Source organism: Mustela putorius, unplaced genomic scaffold, assembly GCF_011764305.1.
Source record: "Mustela putorius furo isolate JIRA1106 unplaced genomic scaffold, ASM1176430v1.1 tig00000508_pilon_pilon_pilon, whole genome shotgun sequence".
Lineage (NCBI taxonomy): Eukaryota > Metazoa > Chordata > Mammalia > Carnivora > Mustelidae > Mustela > Mustela putorius.
The window spans coordinates 1552101-1575094 of NW_025421402.1; the positions used below are offsets into that span (position 1 = coordinate 1552101).

General features: G+C 48.0%; 1 protein-coding gene and 1 long non-coding RNA gene across 2 annotated transcripts in view; one reads left to right on the forward strand and one right to left on the reverse strand.

The window, feature by feature from the left end:
* Positions 1-22994, reverse strand: part of LOC123392336 — a 43819-nt gene that overhangs the window by 16738 nt on the left and 4087 nt on the right. The window lies entirely within an intron of this gene.
* On the forward strand, positions 10375-12763 carry GPR25 (G protein-coupled receptor 25). The gene has a single exon (XM_004756249.3). The coding sequence runs from the start codon at positions 10747-10749 to the stop codon at positions 11857-11859; it is 1113 nt and encodes a 370-aa protein (XP_004756306.1). The 5' UTR covers positions 10375-10746; the 3' UTR covers positions 11860-12763.

Below are 22994 nucleotides of genomic sequence, written 5' to 3' on the forward strand. Positions count from 1 at the left end.
CCTCACAGCTCAAGTCTAAACCTGATTTCCCCTCCCCTTCGCTGTGCCGCATGGTGCATGACCTCCACTGCTGTGGATGTGGTGGAAGAAAACTACGTGAGGTCTGATAACTGTACTAGTTAGTAATATATTCACCACTGAGGGAACGCTAAGAACTTGTTACAGTGGATTTTGTTCTCTTGCCTAATAACTGTAGCCAGCATCAACCCCAAAATGGCTAAAATCAGCCTGGTGGGTCCCTACACTCTTAAACATCTAGATTCCTAAGAAGAGAGGAACGGAGAAAGTACGGATGGGGTGGAAAGAAAAGGATTCTGCTGACAGCCTGATCAAATGTATCCAGGAAACAGTAATGAGGTGCGAGAGACTAGGTCACAAAGACACGGGGGCTCTTCCATCAAGGAGCCCCTGTCTTGAGGCGGATGCGGTTAGACCTTTACAAGCATCTGATAAACTATGCTCTAAGAGAGGTGTGGACCCGAAGCATGGGACAGATAAGCCCCCTTCTTATGAAGAGTTAAAAGGTTCTTGTTCATAAGCAAGTTCACTCTTACCAAAACTGACTTTATATAAAGAATGTAAGACTTAAGTTGCATCACCAGCCAATAAGGGGCCCGTCCTAGCCCAGTCTTCTTCAGACTTGAGTTCTGAGTTGCAAAGGCATCGTTCTGGTGACAGACCTTAAAGGCCTACTTTCCGAGATCGTCAGCATCTGACAAAGCCAGCTGACCGTACGATGCTTCCTCTTCACGTTCGTAGCCAGAGACCGCTGCACTGCACTGCCTTTTGCTGCTCTGTTGTCCCCTCCTACCAGACAGAGAAAACCCGAGTTCGCAGTCTCATCAGGGGGCTGCTCTGGAACACTTGGGAGGACCATAGACACCTCTGTGCATATCAGGTGGGTCATGCTTGGGTTCTTCACCTTTACATTCGGTGCCTAAATGCAATAGGGATTCAAGAATGATGTGTCAAATGAATAAATGTATGGAGGACTGCCTAGTCCAGATTCAAAATCACACCCAAAACTTAGTCGGATTTCTGCCAGGCTACCACTGATTTCCTACTATAGATATTTTTGCCTAAAAATACCAGCCCCACGTTGACTAACCTGGTCTGACTCCCTCTGCTTTATATAGACCATTCCAGGGGACCCGGGTGCAGCTTGGAAATTCAAACCATCAGTGACCGTGACATAATGGTGTTCGGTTCCCCTACCTCCTCTCTTAGCTCCTCATATTGCCCCCACCCCCCGCAAATTATAGGCAATCCCAAGGCTTAGTTCTCCTCCGGCCCTGCTCAACCTCTACTTCCCTTCTAAGAAGGTCTTCAGTACCAGCTCCGACTGGCCCTTCTGCACAGCTCCTCCATCTCCAGCCCGAAAGCTCCCTGCAGCCCCACTCGGGCACCTGACTGCCAGCTCCGCCTCTCACCTGGAAGTTCCACTCTCCCCAACTCAACCGGTTTCTTTTTTCTGTTATTTTTAAAGGTTTTTATTTATTTGACAGCACAAGCAGGGGGAGCAGCAGGCAAAGGGAGAGGGAGAAGCAGACTCCTGCTCAGCAAGACTCGATCCCAGAACCCCGGGATCATGACCTGAACCGAAGGCAGATGCTTAACGGACTGAGCCAGCCACGTGACCCTCTTTCCTTTAAGATTTTTCCCAACTCAACCAGTTTAAAAACACTGTCAACCTCCTAGTAAAACCAATGCCTTCCTGGTATATGTCCAGCCACCATGGCTGAAACCTTCACAGTCTTGTCTGTCTGCTTCCTCTGTCCACGGAGGACACCTCCTCGTACCTGGACAACCACCAGATCCTGTCCGTGTTCACGCTGTCAGTCTGTTCCTCATCTTTCTGGACCAGCCTCATGTCAGGTGCCAACAGTTCCTGCTTCAACTCTGCAAGACCCTCCGACTCATCCTTCCCTGATTCCATTTCTCCCCCACAAACAGTGCTGCCAATCAGTCCTGGGTTTTCCTAAAGCACTGCTTTCACTGTGTCCTCCCCATTAGTCAAAAACTCCCAAGGGGCCTTATCCTCACTGTATAAAACTCAAGCTCCTGAGTTCAGCAGTTTTAGCCCTCCCAGGCTTGCCGCAAGTTGGCTTTTCAGCAACATCAGAATATCTGATAGTCACATATCCAACAGGCACCAAAACTCAGAAAAAATCGACATTTCAAAATAACTCATCACAGTTATCGTGAAAAAAATCGAACTGTAAGGACTTTCTCATATTTATTTTACAGTTTACTGTTTGGGTTTTCGGTTGCAGAGAGGATGGGGCTGGGGTATTGAGGTGATTTGTAACCTTTTGCTGCTTGGGACCACGAAAGGTCTCACTCCTGTCTTTCATGTCGCCCTTCCTATAACACAGACCTCTTCTTCAGAGAGGCTGACCTGCCTTGATCTTGATATAATGTGGGCTATCCCAGTCAGCCTCATATCAAAGATATTTGTACGTTGCAGTTCATTTCCTCTAATACTGTGTTAGCTGCCGGAGAGGAAGCACTGTGTCCATTATGTTGCCTCATTGAGTGCTCGCCCTGTGGTAGGCAGGGGCCGTTTCCAGCATCAGTCTGAATTGAAGGTGACCTTAGAAACAGGTTTCACTGATCTGTGGCAGAACTGCGGCCCCGTGCGGGGGAGTCCCTAGCAACCCACAGGGAACATAGCCGAATTCCTGCTGCAAGTAACTGAAAATTCACACTAACTTTCCCATAACCAACTTTCTGTAAAATCACTGAAAAGTCATTGCAAGTCCTAGTTTAGAAGCTTCTGTGGGCAGAATAATTACAAAGAGAAAAATGTTACTTCCTTTCCAAACAAATTCTGGGGCCAGTTTTATATTAAGGGACTTCCCTAGTGCCTGTCTTTTAAATTTCTGATGGTTTTGTTTCGGCCTTGAACCTCGGGGCTGCGGAAACCTGCAGAGCGGAGCCTTCCTTTCCTTGGAAGCCGCGCTCCTGCCCTCACCCTCCACATCCATTCTGATTCTTCCCCCAGGGCTCCTAAAGGCCAACAACGAAGTCTGGGGTACATCCCAAGACAGACGCACAGCTGCGGGCCACGGGCTTTCACACTGAGTCACCCCTCAGCAGTGTGGGCTGAAGCCCAAAGGCCCGTGGCCAACTCAGAGGCTGCCCTTTCCCAGCCACCCCATATTTAGCACCTGAAAGTTTCGGAAATGATCAACCATCTGAAACGTTCTGCGTGGCCTCTGGCATCCCGGGTGGGGCCCGTTCCCCAGTGTGTGCCTCCCCTCGGGGGGTGAGGCTGCGGGGCAGGGGCAGGAACGCGGTCTTCGCTAACCTGCGGCTCCCTGCCCACCTACCCTCCCACGCACCCGGAGGATCCTCTCTGGGGCTCAGGGCTTGGGGTCTATGGGAAACCTCATCATGGCAACCAGTCAGTAATAGTGAATAAAACAGAACACTCCCCACTCAGTACTTATCCAGAGAGGGTGTGGACACACAAGGACACATGGCTTTGTGGGGTTTTCCTCCCACTCAGGTCCCCATCACTGCTAATCTCCCTGTGAACCGCAGCTGCACTGGCATCCTGCCATCTGTTTGTGTTTTGGCCTTGTCAGCAGTTCGCAGCCTTATGTCACCCTGGGAAATTCACCATCAGTGACACCAGGTCCAGTGAACTCTGGTTGTCCAAGGCTTAAGACCACTCCCCTAGATGGGGATATCTCTGGATTCCCAATGCAATTCCAAAAGCATTTATTGATCACCTACTATGTGCACAGAAAGCCTCGTGTCCTGGAGGGGAGGAGGGGTGGCGCAAGCAGGGGAAACGAGAGGTCCTCTGCCATGCAGCCCAGGCCAGGAGTGCGGGGTGCTGGGGGTGCGGGTGCAGAGCCCAGAGAGAGGGAGGGCATCTACTGGATGCCTGCTCACACCCCACTCGGGTGTGAGCTGCACTGGCTCACATCTTCACAAGCCCCAATCAGGTGGATGCAATCACATCCATCTTAAGATGTGGAGTGTGGAGCCCAAGATCGCACCGCTGCCAAGTCATAAAGCTGGTACAGAAGCCAGACTCCTGCCACTGATCTAATCAGACCCATTCTGTTTGTTCACTAACCACAGGCAGACATAATGACATAAAATACATATTCGATAAATTCGACATCACAACCGGGAGAACAGGGTTTTTAAAAAAATATTTTTAATGTAATAGTGTTGGGAAAGTTAGAAATCTAAAAAAAGCAAAAAAACCACATTTACACTGTAGGTGGATTAAAAAAAGATGCTAGGAAGTTATTTTTTAATAATACTGTTGACTGTTTTTAGACCAAAGAAAAAGTAACATTCTAAACTCTGGAACTGCTGAAAATGTAAAATTAAAAATAAAGGAAACAGCCAAGAAAAAAAATCTGAAAGAATATTTGAATTAAATGGGACAATGTTTAATCCTAAATAGTTCATATAAAAAATAGTAGATAAATGTATGAAGGACATGATTAGACAGTTCACATAAGAAGAATTAAGTACAGAACGACTTTTAATCTTACATTCAAAGAAATGTATATTAAAATGAAGGAACCATTTTTACCTCCCTTTTTTTAAAGATTTTATTTATTTATTTGACAGAGAGAGATCACAAGCAGGCAGAGAGAGAGGAGGAAGCAGGATCCACGCTGAGCAGAGAGCCCGATGCGGGGCTCTATCTCAGGACTCTGAGATCATGACCTGAGCCGAACGCAGCTGCTTAACCCACTAAGCCACCCAAGCGCCCTTACCTCCCTACTTATTAAAGTGGAAAAAAATCTTACTGAAGAATATTTTTGACAAGATTGTGTTGAACCCAAAACCCTCATATGATGCCATACGTACAATTCCTGGTCTTTATAAGCATCTGCATTGAGCCATTTTCACAGCCTGTGACCTTCACAAAGGTCACTACACTATGAGAACAGTGTGAAAAAGAAAGTTCACAAATGCAGTTATTTGTTACGAATTTCTGTAACAGCAAAAAATACTGGAGAAATCCAAAATATCCCAAGTCAAATTATTAGAAACATTATATTAAACATAAATATTAAACAACCTAGAAAAATGTAGGTTTATATGGCATTAAAATAAGCAGACGATGAAACTATGCACCCTAATTACTAATGATTCTTAAACTGTTGTGTTAAAAAAGTATGTGAAGAACATCTGAAATGGAATGTGAAAAAAATAGAAAATCCAAGAATGATGGGATTACAAATCGATTCTCTCCTCTGGCTGGAAACAAATTCACCAAAATGCTACATATGGTCGCTCTGTGTTGGGTCTGGGTGGACATACCTTACTCAGTCTATAATCTGCTTATTTGGCCTTTATGATGAAAAAGGCAAATATAATGTTCAAAATTTTTCCTGAAGGGTTAAGATTATGTGTATAGAAAAATTCAAAGTGGGGGAAGAAGTTGTAAAAGCTTACATAGATAGCTCATAAAGGAACAAAAATAAACCTATTCCTGAAGGCAACCTAGTTCAAAGCCTTAGATATTTACTGTCTCTTCTGCTGTCAGTCACAGTGAGGGACAGAGAGAAGCTCTACAGGCAAGGCAGGGCTGACCCATGTAACAAAGCTGGTCCAGAGAGAGGAAGACCCTTAAGGGATGGAGGTCAGAGAAGATTCCTGGGGGTGAGGTATAGGGAGAGGGAAGACCACCTCTGCTTTGCTCTGTTGACACCTGCCAGAGAGGGCCAAGATCCTTGGCTGAGCAGGATGAATGTTCTAGTAGCTGACTTCTTCTAATCCTGCGGGGGAACATCCACCACCAACAGCCCCCACCCCAGGAGGAGAGCGAGCAGAATCGTGGAGTTGGCCTCGGTGACTGAAAGTTGGATAGAAATCTCTCCAGCTCTGGCCTTTTCTGCTTCCTCGCATCCAGACAGGTTCACAAAGACCCACAGGGCTCAGCAGTAGCACAGAGAATCTGCCATGTGCTCTGGGCCACACACTTCCCTTGGGTATGAGACCACAGCTCCAGGAAGCAAGAATCTGTGTTTTTAATAAACAACCTACTTCTCCTTCCCGCTCACCCCCCTCCCCAGGCTTCCCTCTCGGTCCCTTGCCCCATTCTTCTTTCTCACCTGGCGGTGAGCAGACAATGAAACTGCGTGCATTCTAATGACGAACGATTCTTAAACTGTTGTGTTAAAAAAAAGTATGTGGAGGACTTCTGAAATGGAATGTGAAGGAAAAAAAAAAGAAAGAAAGAAAGAAAAATCCTTCTAGGGATGAGCAAAACTGTTCTGAATCTCCAGCAGCCCCCACAGGTTCCCACCCTATGGGCAGGTCTTCAGAGGAAACTCAAGCTCGAGGCCTGGGATGCCCATGGAGGGTGGAGCCAAAACCATTCATTCCCCGGCCTCTCCTCTACAGTGTGTCTCTCTACCTCTTGTAATTGGCCGGGGAAAGACAACCTTGACAAGAATGGCCTGGATATGGGCACGGCCAAGGCTCCTTAAGCTTTCCCACTCCCTGAGGACCCTCGTGGACCACAGGGACATCAGGCTAGAATGACTTTGTGTCTCAGTTTGCCCAGAGCAGTCCTGGTTTATGGCCCGGGTTAATTACCATAGATCCTCTCGCTCTCAGAAATGCCCTGGTTTGGATCATTCATTATTTCATGACCCAACCTTGAAACAACAGGAAACAGGACACCTACACGCACGGGCCCCTCTGTGTTCCCTGAGCCCAGCAAATGGGACGGCATCCATATAGTTCCCAAACACAGCCACCCCATGCCCATAGTTGACTCCTCTCTGCTGAGACCCGCAACGTTATCATGATCTCTTGATGCTCGCCCTTCTGTCCCCACCACCGGTAATCTATTTCAGGTGCTCTCTCTCCCCCCACACCCAAAGAATTACGACAGCCTACTCTGGGTTCTCCCTGGCCTGAGCCTCTCCTCTCCCCGGTCCAATCCACAGTTCTGCCAGTGACCTTTTCAAAACAGAAAGAGGTCATGCCCTACTCACAAATGTCCAGTGACTCTCCACTACCTACACAGTGAAATCAAGATGGTCCTGTGACCTGCATGCTGCTACCTTTCCTGTTTCCTCTCCTGCCACCCGCTTCCCACCCTGGGCTCTGGTCACACTGGGCCCATGTCCTGCTGCTCTATTTCACCTTCCAGCTCCTCCCAGGACCTGCACTCCAGGGTTATCTCCTGGAAGGCCTTTTCTGATGTCTCTTCCATCTGAAGTAACTGCTCTTGCGGCACCTGGGTGGTTCAGTGGGTTAAAGCCTCTGCCGTCGGCTCAGGTCATGGTCTCAGGGTCCTGGGATTGAGCCCTGCATCGGGCTCTCTGCTCAGCGGGGAGCCTGCTTCCCTTCCTCTCTCTCTGCCTACTTGTGATCTCTGTCAAATAAATAAATAAAATATTTAAAAAAAAAAAAAAGAAGAAGAAGTAATTGCTCTTTCCTCTAACCTCCAAGAGCACTTCCGCCTTTCTCAGTTTGACGTCTGGTATGCTGGCCACTGCCCGGGCATCTGTATCTGTCTCCTGCCTCAACAGCGAGGCTCTAAGGTCAAGAACGGCAGCTCTCTCGATGCCGGACATGCTGCCTGCTCCATGACAGTGCTCACTGTTAAGTGAATCGAATCAAAATCGATAATCCGCCTCAAATTTTCATACCAGAGCGCCCAACAGGTCAGTCAGTCACTCATTCCTGGTGACAGTGTGGTGGGCTCTCAGTGGGCACAGACACAGAACCATTGGTCCCAACACAGTGTCTCTCCTAGGAGCGATGTCTGCTAAGAATTCAGACCCGGAACAGAAGCAAAAATTAACAATCAGGACCACACCAAAATAAAGAGTTTTGCACAGCAAAGGAAACCGTCAACAAAATGAAAAGGCAACCTACTGGATGGGAGAAGATATTGGCAAATGACCTATTCCATAAGGAGTTAATATTCAAAATATACAAAGAACAGCTCAACATCAAAAAAACCCCACAAATAACCCAAAATGGGGAGAGGACCTAAGTAGACATTTTTCCCAAGAAGACACCCAGATGGCCCACAGACCCTAAAAAGGTGCTCGACATCGCTCGTCATCAAGGAATTGCAAATCAAAACCACAATGGGCGATCCCTCACGCCAGTCAGAATGGCTAGTACCAAAAACACAAGAAATAACAAGGCGTTGGTGAGGATGTGGTAGAGAGGCAACCTCTGGGTTCTGCTGGTGGGAACAGAAATAGACACAACCATTTTGGAAAGCAGTATGGAGGTTTCTCAATAAAAACAGAAATATTGGGGCGCCTGGGTGGCTCAGTGGGTTAAGCCTCTGCCTTCGGCTCAGGTCATGATCTCAGGGTCCTGTGATCAAGCCTCACATCGGGCTCTCTGCTCAGCAGGGAGCCTGCTTGCCTCTCTCTCTACCTGTCTCTCTGTCTAACTGTGATCTCTGTCTACCAAATAAATAAATAAATTAAATAAAATAAAAATAGAAATATCATACATTTGGATATCTACCCAAAGAAAATGAAAACACTAATTCGAAAATACATCTACACTCCATGTTCATTGCAGAATCATTTTTTTAAAAGATTTTATTTATTTGAGAGAAAGACAAAGATAGCAAGAGAGAGCAGGAGTTGGGAGGAGAGAGAGAAGCAGGCTTGCCGCCGAACAGGGAGCCCGATTCCAGGATCCTGGGGTCATGACCTTAACTGAAGGCAGACGCTTAACTGACTGTGCCACCCAGGTGCCCCCATTACATCATTATTTACAATAGCCGAGATGTGGACACAGCCTGTGTTTACTGATAGACAAACAAAGGAAATGTGGTGTGTCTATGTGTTCTCTACATATTCTATATATGCTCTAATTATATATATATATATGAAATGAAATATGTCATAAAAAATATATATATATGAAATGAAATATCAGTCATAAAAAAGGACCAAGATCCTGCCAAATGAAATTTTCAGAGAAAGGCAAATGCCATTTTTGATTTCACTCATATACATAAAACCTAAAAATGGGGCACCTGGGTGCGTCAGTGGGTTGAGCCTCTGCCTTCGGCTCAGGTCATGATCTCAAGGTCCTAGGACTGCGCCCCTCATAGGGCTCTCTGCTCAGCACGGAGCCTGCTTCCACACACCAGCCCCCTCCCCACCCACCGCCGCCTGCCTCTCTGCCTACTTGTGATCTCTGTCTGTCAAATACATAAATAAAATCTTAAGAAAAAAAATAAAACCTAAAAAAAAATGAACAAATAAACAACAAAAATAGACTCATAAATACAGAGACCTGGTAGTTGCCAGAAAGGAGGAGAGTTGGAGGGTGGGCAAAATAGGTGTAGGGGTTTAAGAGGTACCGACTTCCAGCTATAAAATAAATAATTCCCAGGAATGGAAAGTACAGCGTACGAAATATAGTCACTAATCCTGTAGCAACATTGCACAGTATCATGCAGACGGTAAATACACTTACGGTGCTAAGCACTGCGTAACGTATAGAATTGTCAAATCCCTATTTAATACACCTGAAACTAATATAATATTGTATGTCGGTACTTCAATATATAACATTTTTTAAATTTTTCTTTAAAAAAGGATCTGGACCTAACTAGAGTTGCCCAGAATTCCTTGCTGTAGAAACAGCACACCAAACTAAAAGGCTTTTGCATCGCAATGGAAACCATGCACACAATGAAAAGGCAACCTACCGAATGCGAGAAGAGAGGGTACCTCCTGGAGAAAAGGCAAGCTTTCCTTCACCCCCCATCTTCTCGCGGGGGGCAACCCCCTTCAAGGCCAGGCGTCACTCTCACCGGTTCATCAGTCCTCCCCTGACTCCTACCATAAGGGCTCTCACCCTCCTCGAAACTTCTGACTTCTAATCTGCTCTAAATTAGGTACCATCTTGAGTCATCTTTCGTCCTAAATTTACATCTGTGTTTGGCTTAACAGGGAGATTTGGCCAGATGAGGGCAGATAAACAAGGGCTGGGATTAAATCCCAGGCCCCTCACCTTTTCTGTCTGGATACTCCTTCCTTTCTAGCTTAAAACCTTCCCGTGTGGCTCCATAAGGAGCTGATTTGGTCAGAAAAAGCCACTCTTTGAGTTAGGACATTTAACCTGGTGCCTCAGGAGGCTAAAAACAGCTGGAGAGCTCTGGTGGCCAATTCCTGATTAGGAAGTGGGCTCCCAGGTGGAGACCCCCCTTCACCCTGGCCCTGTTGTGCACCAGACAGCAGAACCCCTTTTTCCTAGAGAACACGTGAACCCGCAGCAGGCTGCCGCAACACCGCCCCCTTACAAAACCGTCAGCGAGGGTTCTAGCCCCTCACCTCGAATAAAACTAGAGGAAACCACAGAGCCGAGCACCGACGGGAACCAAGCGGGAGATGGAAACAGATGGGGGCTGTCGGGCACCCGCCAACTCTTGCAACCTGACGTCCGACCAGAGGGCTCCCACTGGGAGGGACCTTTTCTCCAAGAACCCTCTCCAAGTCTCCTCTGCCGGGTTCCCTGCACTTCCCCTGGGGCCAGCCCCAAATCGTAGGCCTCTACCCAGGAGCCTGCCCCTCCCACGCCACCCCGCTCCTCCCTCACCTTCCTGCCCACCCACCTGCTTCGGTCTGGGTGGCAGGAAGGGAGGTGCTGGGCACCAGCCGTGAAGAGCAACCCACCCCCCCACACACACACAACACAACCTCTCGCTCAGAGCTGCCGCCGCCCACACCCAGGCTGCGTCCCCCACGGGCCTCGCGGTCCTCCCCCGCCATGCCTCTCACCGAGCCCTGGACCCCCAGCCCGTGGACGCCGTCCTGGGACTACTCAGGGTCCGGCGACCTGGAGGACCTGGAGGACCTGGAGCTGTGCCGGGTCCGGGACCTGCCCTACAGCTACGCCTACGTGCCCGTGCTCTACCTGGTGGCCTTCGTGGTGGGCCTGCTGGGCAACTCCTTCGTGGTGTGGCTGCTGGTCGGGCGGCGCGGCCCGCGGCGGCTCGTGGACACCTTCGTGCTGCACCTGGCCGCCGCCGACCTGGGCCTCGTGCTCACGCTGCCGCTGTGGGCCGTGGCCACGGCGCGCGGCGGCCGCTGGCCCTTCGGCGAGGGCCTGTGCAAGCTCAGCGGCTTCGCGCTGGCCGGCACGCGCTGCGCAGGCGCGCTGCTGCTGGCGGGGCTCAGCGTGGACCGCTACCTGGCGGTGGTGAAGCTGCTCGACGCGCGGCCGCTGCGCACCCGGCGCTGCGCGCTGGCCGCCTGCTGCAGCGTCTGGGCCACGGCGCTCCTGGCCGGCCTGCCCTCCCTGGCCTACCGGGAGCTGCAGCCCCTCCCCGGCGGCCGGGGCAGCCAGTGCGGGGAGGAGCCCTCCGACGCCTTGCAGGCGCTGAGCCTGCTGCTGCTGCTGCTCACCTGCGCGCTGCCCCTGGGCGTCAGCCTGGTCTGCTACTGCCTCATCTCGCGCCGCCTGCGCCGGCCGCCGCACCTGGGCCGGGCCCGGAGGAACTCGCTGCGCATCATCTTCGCCGTCGAGGGCGCGTTCGTGGGCTCCTGGCTGCCCTTCGGCGCCCTGCGGGCCGTCTTCCACCTGGCGCGCCTGGGGGCGCTGCCGCTGCCCTGCGGCCTGCTGCTGGCGCTGCGCTGGGGCCTCAGCATCGCCACCTGCCTGGCCTTCGTCAACAGCTGCGCCAACCCGCTCATCTACCTGCTGCTGGACCGCTCGTTCCGCGCCCGGGCCTGGCGCGGGGTCTGCGGGCGCCCCGACCGCCCGGCGCGCGGGGGCAGCTCGGCGTCCTCGCTCTCCAGGGACGACAGCTCCTTGTTCCGGAGCCCCGCCGGCAGCTGCGAGAGAGCGCGGACGGCTAGCGCTGGCCCGGCCCTGCTCTAGCTTGTCCCCCGCCTGGGGAGGTGGCGGCCCCGGAGCCCGCAGGGGAGGGAGGCCCCGGGGAATCGAGCGGGAGAAACTCCCCAGACCTGCCTTCTCTGCTGCCGGCAACGCGCTCGGGCCGGCCCTGCCTGGACTCCCAGGGCCGCCTCCATCAGCTTTCTCAGGACCTCAGCGCTTTTGGAACTCCCGCCCCCAAACCAGCCTGCTGAGAGCAGCCGTTCTCTCAGCCCAGTGGGCAATGGGGCTGATTTCTTCAGTCCAATAAAGGTCTAAGGAGATGAAGCAGACAGCAATCTGGACACCCACAGGTTCGCCAAGTAGAAGGAAGGGAAATGGTTTCCTTCTCTGCCCCATTGGGAATGGAGCTGGTCAGAATACCAGACACAGCCCACCACCCCCCAAAAGCTATGCCATCTCCAGCTATGCTTTCTCTGAACCCCTACAATAGCCACTGCCTTCTGAGAAATACCTTCTCGAAGTCAGACCCTCTGGCCCTCTCACTCTCCAAAAAATTCGGCAGAATATGGGAATTGAATGCCCTTTTGCCTTTAGTCATCTTTGTAGCTGTCTATGCTGTATCATTAGTCACTATCAGTTCATTTTCCCCGGGGTTTGCATTTTCAAAGCTCACCAAAGCCGTGGGGACTAGCCTCAGTGTGCACTGTCCACTTAATTCCTCCTGACAATTTCCCCGAAAGTGCTAGGCCTACCCTAGTTTTGTATCCTCTCCCCATCCCCATGAAGCAGATGGACCTACTCTGGAAATTATCTTGGCCCTTCCCTCTGGACAGAAGATTCTGAAATCTTTCACCAGACATTCAAATTCTCTATCACTCAGCCGGGGACACCAGAATCGTCCGTGTCAGTTACCGTTCTCAATAAAAACTTGCTAGCCTGAGCTTGACAATCATGTCTTTCTTTACTTGAGCAGTGGGAGTGAAATGAATGTTGGGAGGAAAATCCAATCCTGGGTCAGACAAAATCAATCCAGTAGTTGAGGTTAACCTTGGATGATCAGGATTTAGTGCAATGTCAGGAACCTAGACGGTTAGCGGCACCATTGAGGGTGCAGTAATCCTACAGAAAGGCAGCAAATCCTTTGCTTTTATTATTTTAAAGGACGTTTCACATCTTGAAGGTTACATTAAAAAAAAAAAAAGACGTAAGGGCATCTGCTAGCCAAGTGTCACTTCAAAGAGGAAATGAGTCACTGTGATTTTTTTGAATGTGTACTGGGCATTTTTCCCTATCCTTTTTGAGACCGTCTATCCATTTTCTGACTCTGACTTACCCTTTGAGGTTTCTGGAGGGTTTGGAAATTCGGTGTTTATACTTTTGATTTAAGAGGATTTGGCCTAAAGGAATGTCAGTGCAGGGAAAGGAAGGTAATTCTCCTTGAGAACCGCCTCCCAGCCAGCTCTCCATCAGGCCGATCATAAAGCTGCAGGCTTCGGGGGCGGCACCCCCTGAGATCAGTGCTAGGTTGGGTCTGAATCCAGGGCATTCATTCTCAAGCTGCTTAACCCCTATCTAATACCACTGCATCTGTCTTTAGCATTTGGGGGTGTTGGATTAAAATGAATTGAATGTCACAGCCCACTGTGACCTCACCTGTCAGCTGCCTCTCAGTAGGTGAGGCTGTTAAGAAAGATTAAGCACATTCCTCCCACACACCCAGAGCGAGGCAAGACTTAGGAGTCTGTGGGGTTCCTGGTGCCAGTAGGACAAATTCAGACACTCTTACAGTTTAAGAGCTCAAGTTTCCCATGGATGGCTCTTCTACGCTCACCATTGCTCTTCGAGGCAAGAAATTATTGTTCGTCAGGGTGTCTGGCTGGTTCAGTCCAAGAAGCATGGGATTCCTGTTCTCAGGGTCATGGGTTCGAGCCCCGGCGCTGGGTGTAGAGATTACTTAAGTAAATAAATAAATCTTCAAAAGAAAGAAAGAAATTATTCTATGCCATATGGTGGGCTTGCAAGATAGGGAAGGTAGCTCTCATGTGGGTTGGGATGTGGCGAACGAAACCTCAGCTCACAAGCCAAGCGCTTCTCTTGGCTGTTCTAAGGTTCCACTTCTACTCCCACCAATTTACTTCTCCTGACTTCCTGACTCACTGAGCTCCCTCAACATTTCCCTCCCAATGCAGAACTCCAGCTGACGGGGAGTGGGGGTTGGGGGGCTGGGGAAGTGTTCACGCGCGTGCGTGTGCGCGCGTGCGCGTAAACACAGACACACACGATACAGATACAGACACGACATGGAGAGAAAGTTCCCTCCCTTTGTTTGTGAAAGTCAACGAATTTGCCTGCCTTGGGGGTCCTTGGAAATTTTTTTCTATACTCACACAAGAGTGAAAGAGGACCAGTAAACTTCCAGTTTTCACAGAGGAAGACAAAGCGCAGGTTCAGGAAAGAGCTGGTTCAATGAGCACTCCCGTATGTTTTGCCAACAGGAGTGTTAAAGGGTAGATTCTTTTATTTTCTCTATTTTTTTTAAAGATTTTATTTATTTATTTGACAGAGAGAGAGAAAGAGTGTGTGCACAAGCAAGCAGAGCTGCAGGCAAAGGGAGAGGAAGAAGCAGGCTCCCCGCTGAGCAGGGAGCCTGATGCGGGGCTTAATCCCAAGACCTGAGCCCCAGGCAGACACTTAATAGACTGAGCCAGCTGGGCACCCAAAGGGCAAATTCTTTTAGAAAGCAATTTGTCAGAGCACCTGGGTGGCTCAGTGGGTTAAAGCCTCTGCCTTCAGCTTAGGTCATGATCCCAGGGTCTTGGGATGGAGTCCCACATCAGGCTCTCTGCTTGGCAGGGAGCCCCTTCCTCCTCTCTCTCTCTGCCTGCCTCTCTGCCTATTTGCGATCTGTCAAATAAATAAATAAAATCTTAAAAAAAAAAAAAAAGAAAGCAATTTGTCAATCAATGTGCAGAGCTTTAAAAAATATTCATATCCTATCCCTTCAAATTCTTCATTCTCTGTGACCCTGTGATTTCATGTTCACCATTCTCTACTAAGACAGTAATACTAAATAAGAAAATCTGAGGCACTAAGTTCTAAAACATTCTTAAAGACTGAGCCTGAAAGGGAACAACGTGAATGGTGTGTGAGGCCCTCCTTAACATAACTGTTATGCAGATTCTTAAGATGTTGCTTAAAGGAGAGATCGGAAAATGTGGACCATAAAAGAAAAGAAGACAACAAGGTTTCGTGTGTTGAACACCCACTCACTTCAAGCTCGATAACTGTTCAAGGGGTTTGGGTAAAGCAAAACATTACATGCCACGAAATCAAAGTCGTGTGGACAAAAAGTATCTTTTGCTCTTTGCTTTCTCTCCCACAAGTTTGAAGCATCCCAGGTATGTTGCTTTTCTCGTGGTGCTAAGGAAGGAAATGCCATCTGTCTTACTTCTTTGTTCCTTGTTGGTCTCTCCCATCAGAATAAGGGCTCCCTAAGTGAAGGGAGTTTACTTTATTCAGTTTCGTGTCCCCACGTGTCCCCATCGCCGGGAACACTGCTTGCCATGGCTGGCGCACTCATGAACCACCTGTCGAAGGAATGATCATCAGAACCACACCACAGTATGAAATAATAGGATACATTGTGAGGAGTGGGGGAATGTATGTCATTTTAGGTATGTTTGATAAAAGGGCACAGAAGAAAGTCTAGAGGAAACTCAATAAATGTGAGCAGTGATTGTGTTAGAGTAGGGGGATTACAGATTCCTCCCTCCATCTCTTTATTCCTGAAATTTGTATAACATTTCTTTTAAGGGAAATTCTCCAAGGGCTGTGAAACTGCCAAACTCAGGGGTAGGGGATGGTGGCTAACAACGTTCTGGGTCCTGCCTCCCACTGCCACCACGAGCTGCCTGTCCTGGGGTGTCTCCCAGCCTGTGGGCCTCACTTTCTTCATCTTGAAGGATGGAGATAATTATGTCTGCTTGGGCTGCCTGGTAGATCAAAGCAAATCATGTTCTTGAAAGTACTTTGTGAGCTGTGGTGTTTTAGACAAACAAACCACAGGAGCCCCGCCTTGGGATTATCTGGTTCCCCCGGCCTGGCTGCCCCCACCCTGGCTGCCCCCGCCCCATCATCCCCACCCCCACCCCTGCCCACCCTGCCCTGGCCTTCTGCATGCCCTCACCGTCCTGCCCTCGCTGTGGCCGTGAGAAGGGTGGGGCTGCTCTGGGGTTTAAAAAGGTCAGCATCCACTCTACTCACATTAAAAAAATAGATTTAAAAAAAAAAGAGAAAAGAAAAAAAGGTCAGCGCCTGGTCAAAGGTTGGGCACATTTGCCATGTGTGACTCTGACTTCATTCTTATGACTAATTCTGGGCCTTTTTTCTCACCTCCTTTGACCTCCAAGGTTCTTTCTCAGGGCACAGTGTGGGAACCCAGGCCTCCCCCCTGGGGTGATGAGTGATCTGAGGAGTTCAGAAGAATGGCAGAGCTGGCAAAGTTGCCCTTGATGATATGACTCAGTCCCCGTGTCGCTCTGGGGGTAAAGTGAGGACTGTGGCCACTCGTGAGGGCTTCTGATGTGGCAGACCTTATCAAGTCTAAATGCCTCCCTTACTGGAGCTGAGAGACCCAAAGGAAGCTCCTGACCACCCCCTGCGTGGTTCGAGCTCCCGGCACCAGGAGAAGAGGACAAATGACAGAAAGACCCACAGCCAACAGACCAGGGGATGCCTGGAAAGGGAGAGGAAAAGCCGAAGCAAAGATATACCATTGCTCTTCATGATCACCAAAGTCAAAAGTGTGTCCTGGGTGTGTGATGGTATCTCGCGTGAAAGCAGACACCGCCCGAGATTCACTACCTCACAGTACTTGTGAGAGCTAGAAACCCATTCTGACGGTTCTAAGAGGACCCTGAGCATCAGAGATGGGAAGTCACTTGTTTAAGGTAATAATAACACCACTGGTGTCCGTGTAACACACCACAAATATTTCATCAATTCTCATGACCCTGTAGTAGGCAGGAATGACTAGCTTCATTTTACAGACCTTGAAAATGACAAGTAAAGAGGCTTGGTCATGGTCACGGAGAAGCAAACCATGCTGATCAAACCTTGGTGGAACCCTTCTGCCCTCTCTTCCCCCGCTAGCCCTTCCCAGGTGATACCCAAAGAGGCGCTCGCTCTCTCCATTCTGAACCCAGCTCATACTCGGCAACTCCCTGACCCCGGCTCTCTCTTAAAAATGTTAAGAATTTCTAAGGCACAAACTATATAATCTCGCTTATATGTGGGATCTAAAAAAAAAAAAAAAAACAACAAGACAAATGAATAAACAGACGAAAAGCAGACTCAGACCAAGAAGTACAGAGAACTGGTGGGTGCCTGAGGGAAAGGCGGGGGATGGGCAAAATGGGGGAGATCCAGGCCTCCAGTTATGGAATGAATATGTGCATAAGTCATGTGAATAAAACGTACAGTACAGGGAATCTGGTGACAGACAGCAGCTACGCCCGTGCGGGGCACAGCCTAATGTAGAGTTGTTGAATCGCTACATTGTACACCTGAAACTAATGTCACACTGTGTGTAAACTATACTCAAATAAAAAAAAATTAATTTTAAGAGTTTTCTTCTGATTATTAAAATAACACTGGTTCTTTATTAATAAAAAGTGAAATTAGAGGAAAATACAAAAGTAACTATGAAAAACACCCACCATTCCACCATGAAAAGATACTTTAAAATATTTTTCTGTGTATAGAACAATAAACATGTGTACATTTTTTTCCCCACTAAATTGGGAATAACCTACCTGAGACCACAGACTGAGTCTGTTGTGTTCCCAATTGTATACCCAGTGCCTGGCACAAAATTGGTACTAAGTAGCTATTTGTTGAATATTATATGCATTATATACATTATTGTGGCACTCACGTTTTTTTTAATTAAGTAGGCTCTGCATCCAACATGAGGCTTGAACCCGTGACCCAAAATCAAGCGTCCCATGCTCTACCAACTGAGCCAGCCAGGTGCCCCTATATACATCATTTTGTAGCCTGCTTTCTTCATTAAGCAATATGCCATATTTTATCATATCATTAAATACTTTTCTAAAACATGTTTTTAAGTTTACAATACATCATTATATGAAATATAATCTCATTTATGTAACCAAGCCCCTCATCTTTTTTTTTTAAAGACTTTTTAAATTTATTTGACAGAGAGGGATCACAAGTAGGCAGAGAGGCAGGCATAGAGAGAGGGGAAAGCAGGCTCCCCGCTGAGCAGAGAGCCCAATGAGGGGCTCCATCCCAGGATCCTGAGATCATGACCCGAGCTGAAGGCAGAGGCTTAACCCACTGAGCCACCCAGTCGCCCCCCTAATCTTTTTTTAAAGCTCATTTATTTTTTAAAATAGTCTTTATACGCAACATGGGATGTGAACTTGACCCCAAGATCAAGAACTGCATGCTCTTCCAACACAGCCAGAATCCCTAACCTTTTTCAATTTTTCACCCTTGTAAACAATTCTATGATGAACATCCTTGTACAAAGATTTTTGTAATCATTTCTAATTCATTTTAGGGCAAATTTCTGGTAGCAAAAAGTATTCATCATAGATTATCAACGGTTGAAGACTTTTGGTACATTGTGCCAAATTGTTGGAAAATTTGTATTCTCTCTGGAGGTGTATGTGAGTGGCCATTCACCATACCCTTAACAAACACCACCAGGCATTATTATTTTTAAAAATATTTGTCAATTTGGTATCTGCCCAACTTAAAAAGAACACAAGATTACCGTCTTATTATATTATTCCAAAGACTTGTAACTCGTGCAAGGATATTCCCTAAAGAACTTGTATTATTATCCCCATTTTACAGATGAAGGAGCTGAAATACCTGCCAAGAGCTCTACTGACTTGCCAGGGGTCGCACACACACCTGGCAGAATTTAAAACCTGCGCACCCTGGCCCATAGCTCAAGCCAGCTTCCATCTCCCACCAGTTTCTAGCACCTGCCTTACCCTGTGTAACACTCATTAGTACTAAACCCAGTCGCACACTGAGATCAAGACCATTACTGGCTCTGCATGGAATTACTGTACTTCTGTTCTCAAAAGATCAATAGTTAAATGGTGGTTAATTTTTTGTATCCACTTGACGGGGGTGGGGGGCACAGGGTGCCTAGATATTTGGTCAGATGTTATTCTGAGTATGTCTATGGGCGTGCAGAGATTCACATGTGAATCAGTAGACTGAGGAAATAACTCACGTGGTGGATAGGGGGCGGGAGCGGCGGGAGGCAGGGGGCTCATCCCACCCATCAGAGGCCTGAACACAACCAAAGGCTGTGTAAGAGGGAATCCACTCTTGACCTGACTGTCTGAGCTGTGACATCAGTCTTCTTCCTTTGGACTCGGACTGGGACTAGAATTTCCAACCTCAACTCTCTCCTGGGTCTCCAGCTTACCAACTGGAGATTTGGGGACTTTTCAGCCTCCATTATGGTGTGGGCCAATTTCTTATACTACATGTCTTTAGATAGAGAGATGGTTGGATTTAGATGGGCATATAAATATATAATAATCTATATAATATATATATTTATAAAATAGATATATTTATCTCTCTTCTATTGGTTCTGTTTCTTTGGAGAACCCAGACTAATACAATCAGGGTCCCCTCACTGAGGAGAGCTTGGGCATCAGAATGAGACGATGAATGGGGCACTTTGCAGGTGTGTTAAGCTAAGGGATCAAAATGGGGAGAAACGGTGCAAACCACCCCCTCTCCCCCACACTGCCTGGCTAGTCCTAACTGGCAACTTAGGCAGTGAAAGCAGAGGAGCTTGGCTCTGGTGGGCAGCAAAGCCTGAAGTACAGATCTGAGACAACGGCTGCTCATGTCTGGGAGGAGGCTGTGGTTTGCCCCAGGGAGATGTGCTAGACACAGGGTGATTAATCTCGCGCACCCTGCTCTGAAAATGACTGTCTTCTTGATGCACACACTCGCATTGCATCTCTAATCCAGTGTGTCTCTTTGCCTCAGCCCCCAGCCAGCCAAAAACAAGGCTTGTGCTGTCCCCATACTGGATCCTATGCACAAGAAGCCATAGTATAGTAGAGGACACAAGGCTTGCTGAATTCTTTCTATCTTTTTAAGCAAAATCTTGGGTCCCTTCCTTTCCTTTTTCCTTTTTTCTTTTCTTTTCTTCTTCTTCCTTCCTTCCTTCCTTTCTAACAAATTGTTCCAAATCTTCACAGGTTTCATTTTTTAAAATTCTGATTACCATAAAGAGAGAAAAATGTCACATTAAGAGTAAAATAACTCCAGACCACGCACCCTAATAGCACTAATTGTCACGTTGGCACATTCTCTTTCCAACCCTTCTCTATCATGGTCACATCTTACACCGCTGTCATCAGGAGATGTTCTGTTTTGTTTTCTTCTGTTTTCTGGAATATACCAGAAACATTTTTCTATGCCACTATACAGATTTCCTAATGGTCACTTCTGAAGGCTTCCCTTTCCTTGTGGATAGACCAGAATGTAGCTAAGCCATCTCCCTGTTAGACACTCAGCTTGTTCCGGAGCTTTTGCTGTGATAAACTCGCAGCAGTAAGCATTCTTCCCCGCAGACCTGGTTTGGGATGCCCATTCCAAACGAACAGAACCCCTGCCACCTGCTTCCCCTCCTGTGGGCTCTTCTCCTTCATGGCCCTGCGTCATTCCATCACCTCTGATGCTGTCTCCTTCGAAACAATGAACCCCCCCCACCTCAAAAACAGGAGCCGTGGACTCATAAACAATACATTTTGGAAGCCGTTTGAAAAGTAGCACAGCAGGGACGCCTGGGTGGCTCAGTTGGTTAAGCAGCTGCCTTCAGCTCAGGTCATGATCCCAGCGTCCTGGGATCGAGTCCCACATCGGGCTCCTTGCTTGGCGGGGAGCCTGCTTCTCCCTCTGCCTCTGCCTGCCACTCTGTCTGCCTGTGCTTGCTGTTGCTTCTCTCTCTATGACAAATAAATAAATAAAATCTTAAAAAAAAAAAGTAGCACAGCACACATGAATGTCCGTAATTATTATTATTTTAGACCCTAATGGACAGACTGTGAAAACCACTGTAAACAGGAAGGACCTTAGTGCATAAGCTGGGGCTGTGCCTGGTTCAAGTCCCAGCTCTGCTTCTCACTTTCTTTTTCCACTTCAAAATCCTCATCCGTAAAATGGGAGTAACGCTTTTTACCTCAGTGGGCCCGTGAAAAAGTTAAATGTGACACCAAATCAGGTGCTTACAACTACCTGGCATGTATCGAGCATTCGATGTTTGCTATAATCCTCGCGAGTACAATAAACAATACAAACTCTTCGTTGAGTGGAATTGAATTATACCACAGCTTGTGATTTCTCTTCTCTGATTCCCTGATTCACCACATTTTTATTTTGCATTTGCTATGTGTCACTTAGTCAGCAGGGCTGTGGGGCTACCGAAATTAAAAAGACTCCCCGTTTGCCTGAGGAACAACCACTGACACCCTGAGTCTCCGTCCCACACACACACGCGAAAGATGGAAAGTGTGGGCTCACAGGCATAAATGAAATAAAAGCCACACAGATTTGGGGTAAAATGCTATTTTTCTTTTCCTCTTTTTTGAAGCTCAGAATTATACAAAGAACTCTGTACTGTGTGAATAAATCACTTTTGGATTCAATGATTTCCAGAGAACGGGCTGATCACGGTGCCCCTTGAGTGAAAGTCTGGGAGTAGACCCTGGTTGTTCTGTCTCTCAGGGGGGGACACTGCCTTGCTGAGCCCAGAGCACTCCCTGGCATGAGTGGAGCAGGCAGCCGTCCACACACAGCCACTCGGCTGAGGGGCCGTGCCCAGCAGTGGGTGGCCAAGCTGCTGCCCATAAGGGCCCAGCCCTGGGTGGGGGCGGGATGAGGGGACTCCTCTGGTCCATAGTCCCACGATTACAGGCTCAACCTCTTCGTCAGAGACTTATCTCACATCTTGCTTTCAAAAATATTTTAAATATTTTATAAAATGCACCCACCAAAAGGCTGCAAGCATATAACCATCAATTAAAAATCAAACAATCAAGGCAAAACAATCCGCACACACGCAAAGGCAACAACTCAACCACGCTACCCATTACCACAAACGAGGCAAGACAAACAAGTAACATCAAGTCAGAAAGTAAAATTCATTTCTCAGCCCACTGAATAAATGCTTTTTGACATTTCAGAATCTGTTTGTGGTCTGGTATCAAGAGAGACCCACGCATACAGGGTCTGGGTACTCTCGGCAGTTCAAGTCTCGAAAGACACCCGAGCAGAGCCTGTCGGGGAACCCCAGCAGGCTCTGTAAACAGGAAAATTATTTTTAAAATATAATAAATCAACAGAGACATCTTTTAGGGGGTTTTCTTATATCATAACCTGAATTTGGAAGGTAGGTTAGTAAGAAGGTGATTGCCCACATGCTATGAAGTTTACTGCTTTTTAAGAAAAAATCATTTTTTAAAAAATTTTATTATTTATTTGATAGACAGAGATCACAAGTAGTCAGAGAGGCAGGCAGAGAGAGAGGAGGAAGCAGGCTCCCCGCTGAGCAGAGAGCTCAATGCAGAGCTCGACCCCAGGACCCTGAGACCATGACCTGAGCCGAAAGCAGAGGCTTTAACCCACTGAGCCACCCAGGTGCCCCCAGGAAAAAATTATTTTAAATGGAAACAAAAAAAATCACTCTTTGCAACCTCAAAGAAAATAATTGATTCAGGCAATGGTCACTAGTGGATGCTAAAGCCACTGGGCGGGAGCTGGACCATTACAAGATGCTCCCCTATTGCCTCAGGGAAGAGTTCCCAGTGAGAAGGGAGAAAACACAATGTGACAAATACAAGGGTCAGGAGCAAGTTCAGGGACAATGCCAGGAGGCAAGCAGATAAAACACAGAATGTAGGTCATTTCATGAGACAGCTGACCTGATTTCAACAAGACTTGATTAAAAAAAAAATCAGGTGGGGAAAAAAGAGCCAGTTTCAATGTGTAGACCTTCCTTGGATCTGATAGACACAGACCACCTTTAAAAGACAATTGTGGGGCGGGTGCCTGGGTGGCTCAGTGGGTTGGAGCGTCTGCCTTCGGCTCAGATCATGATCCCAGGGTCC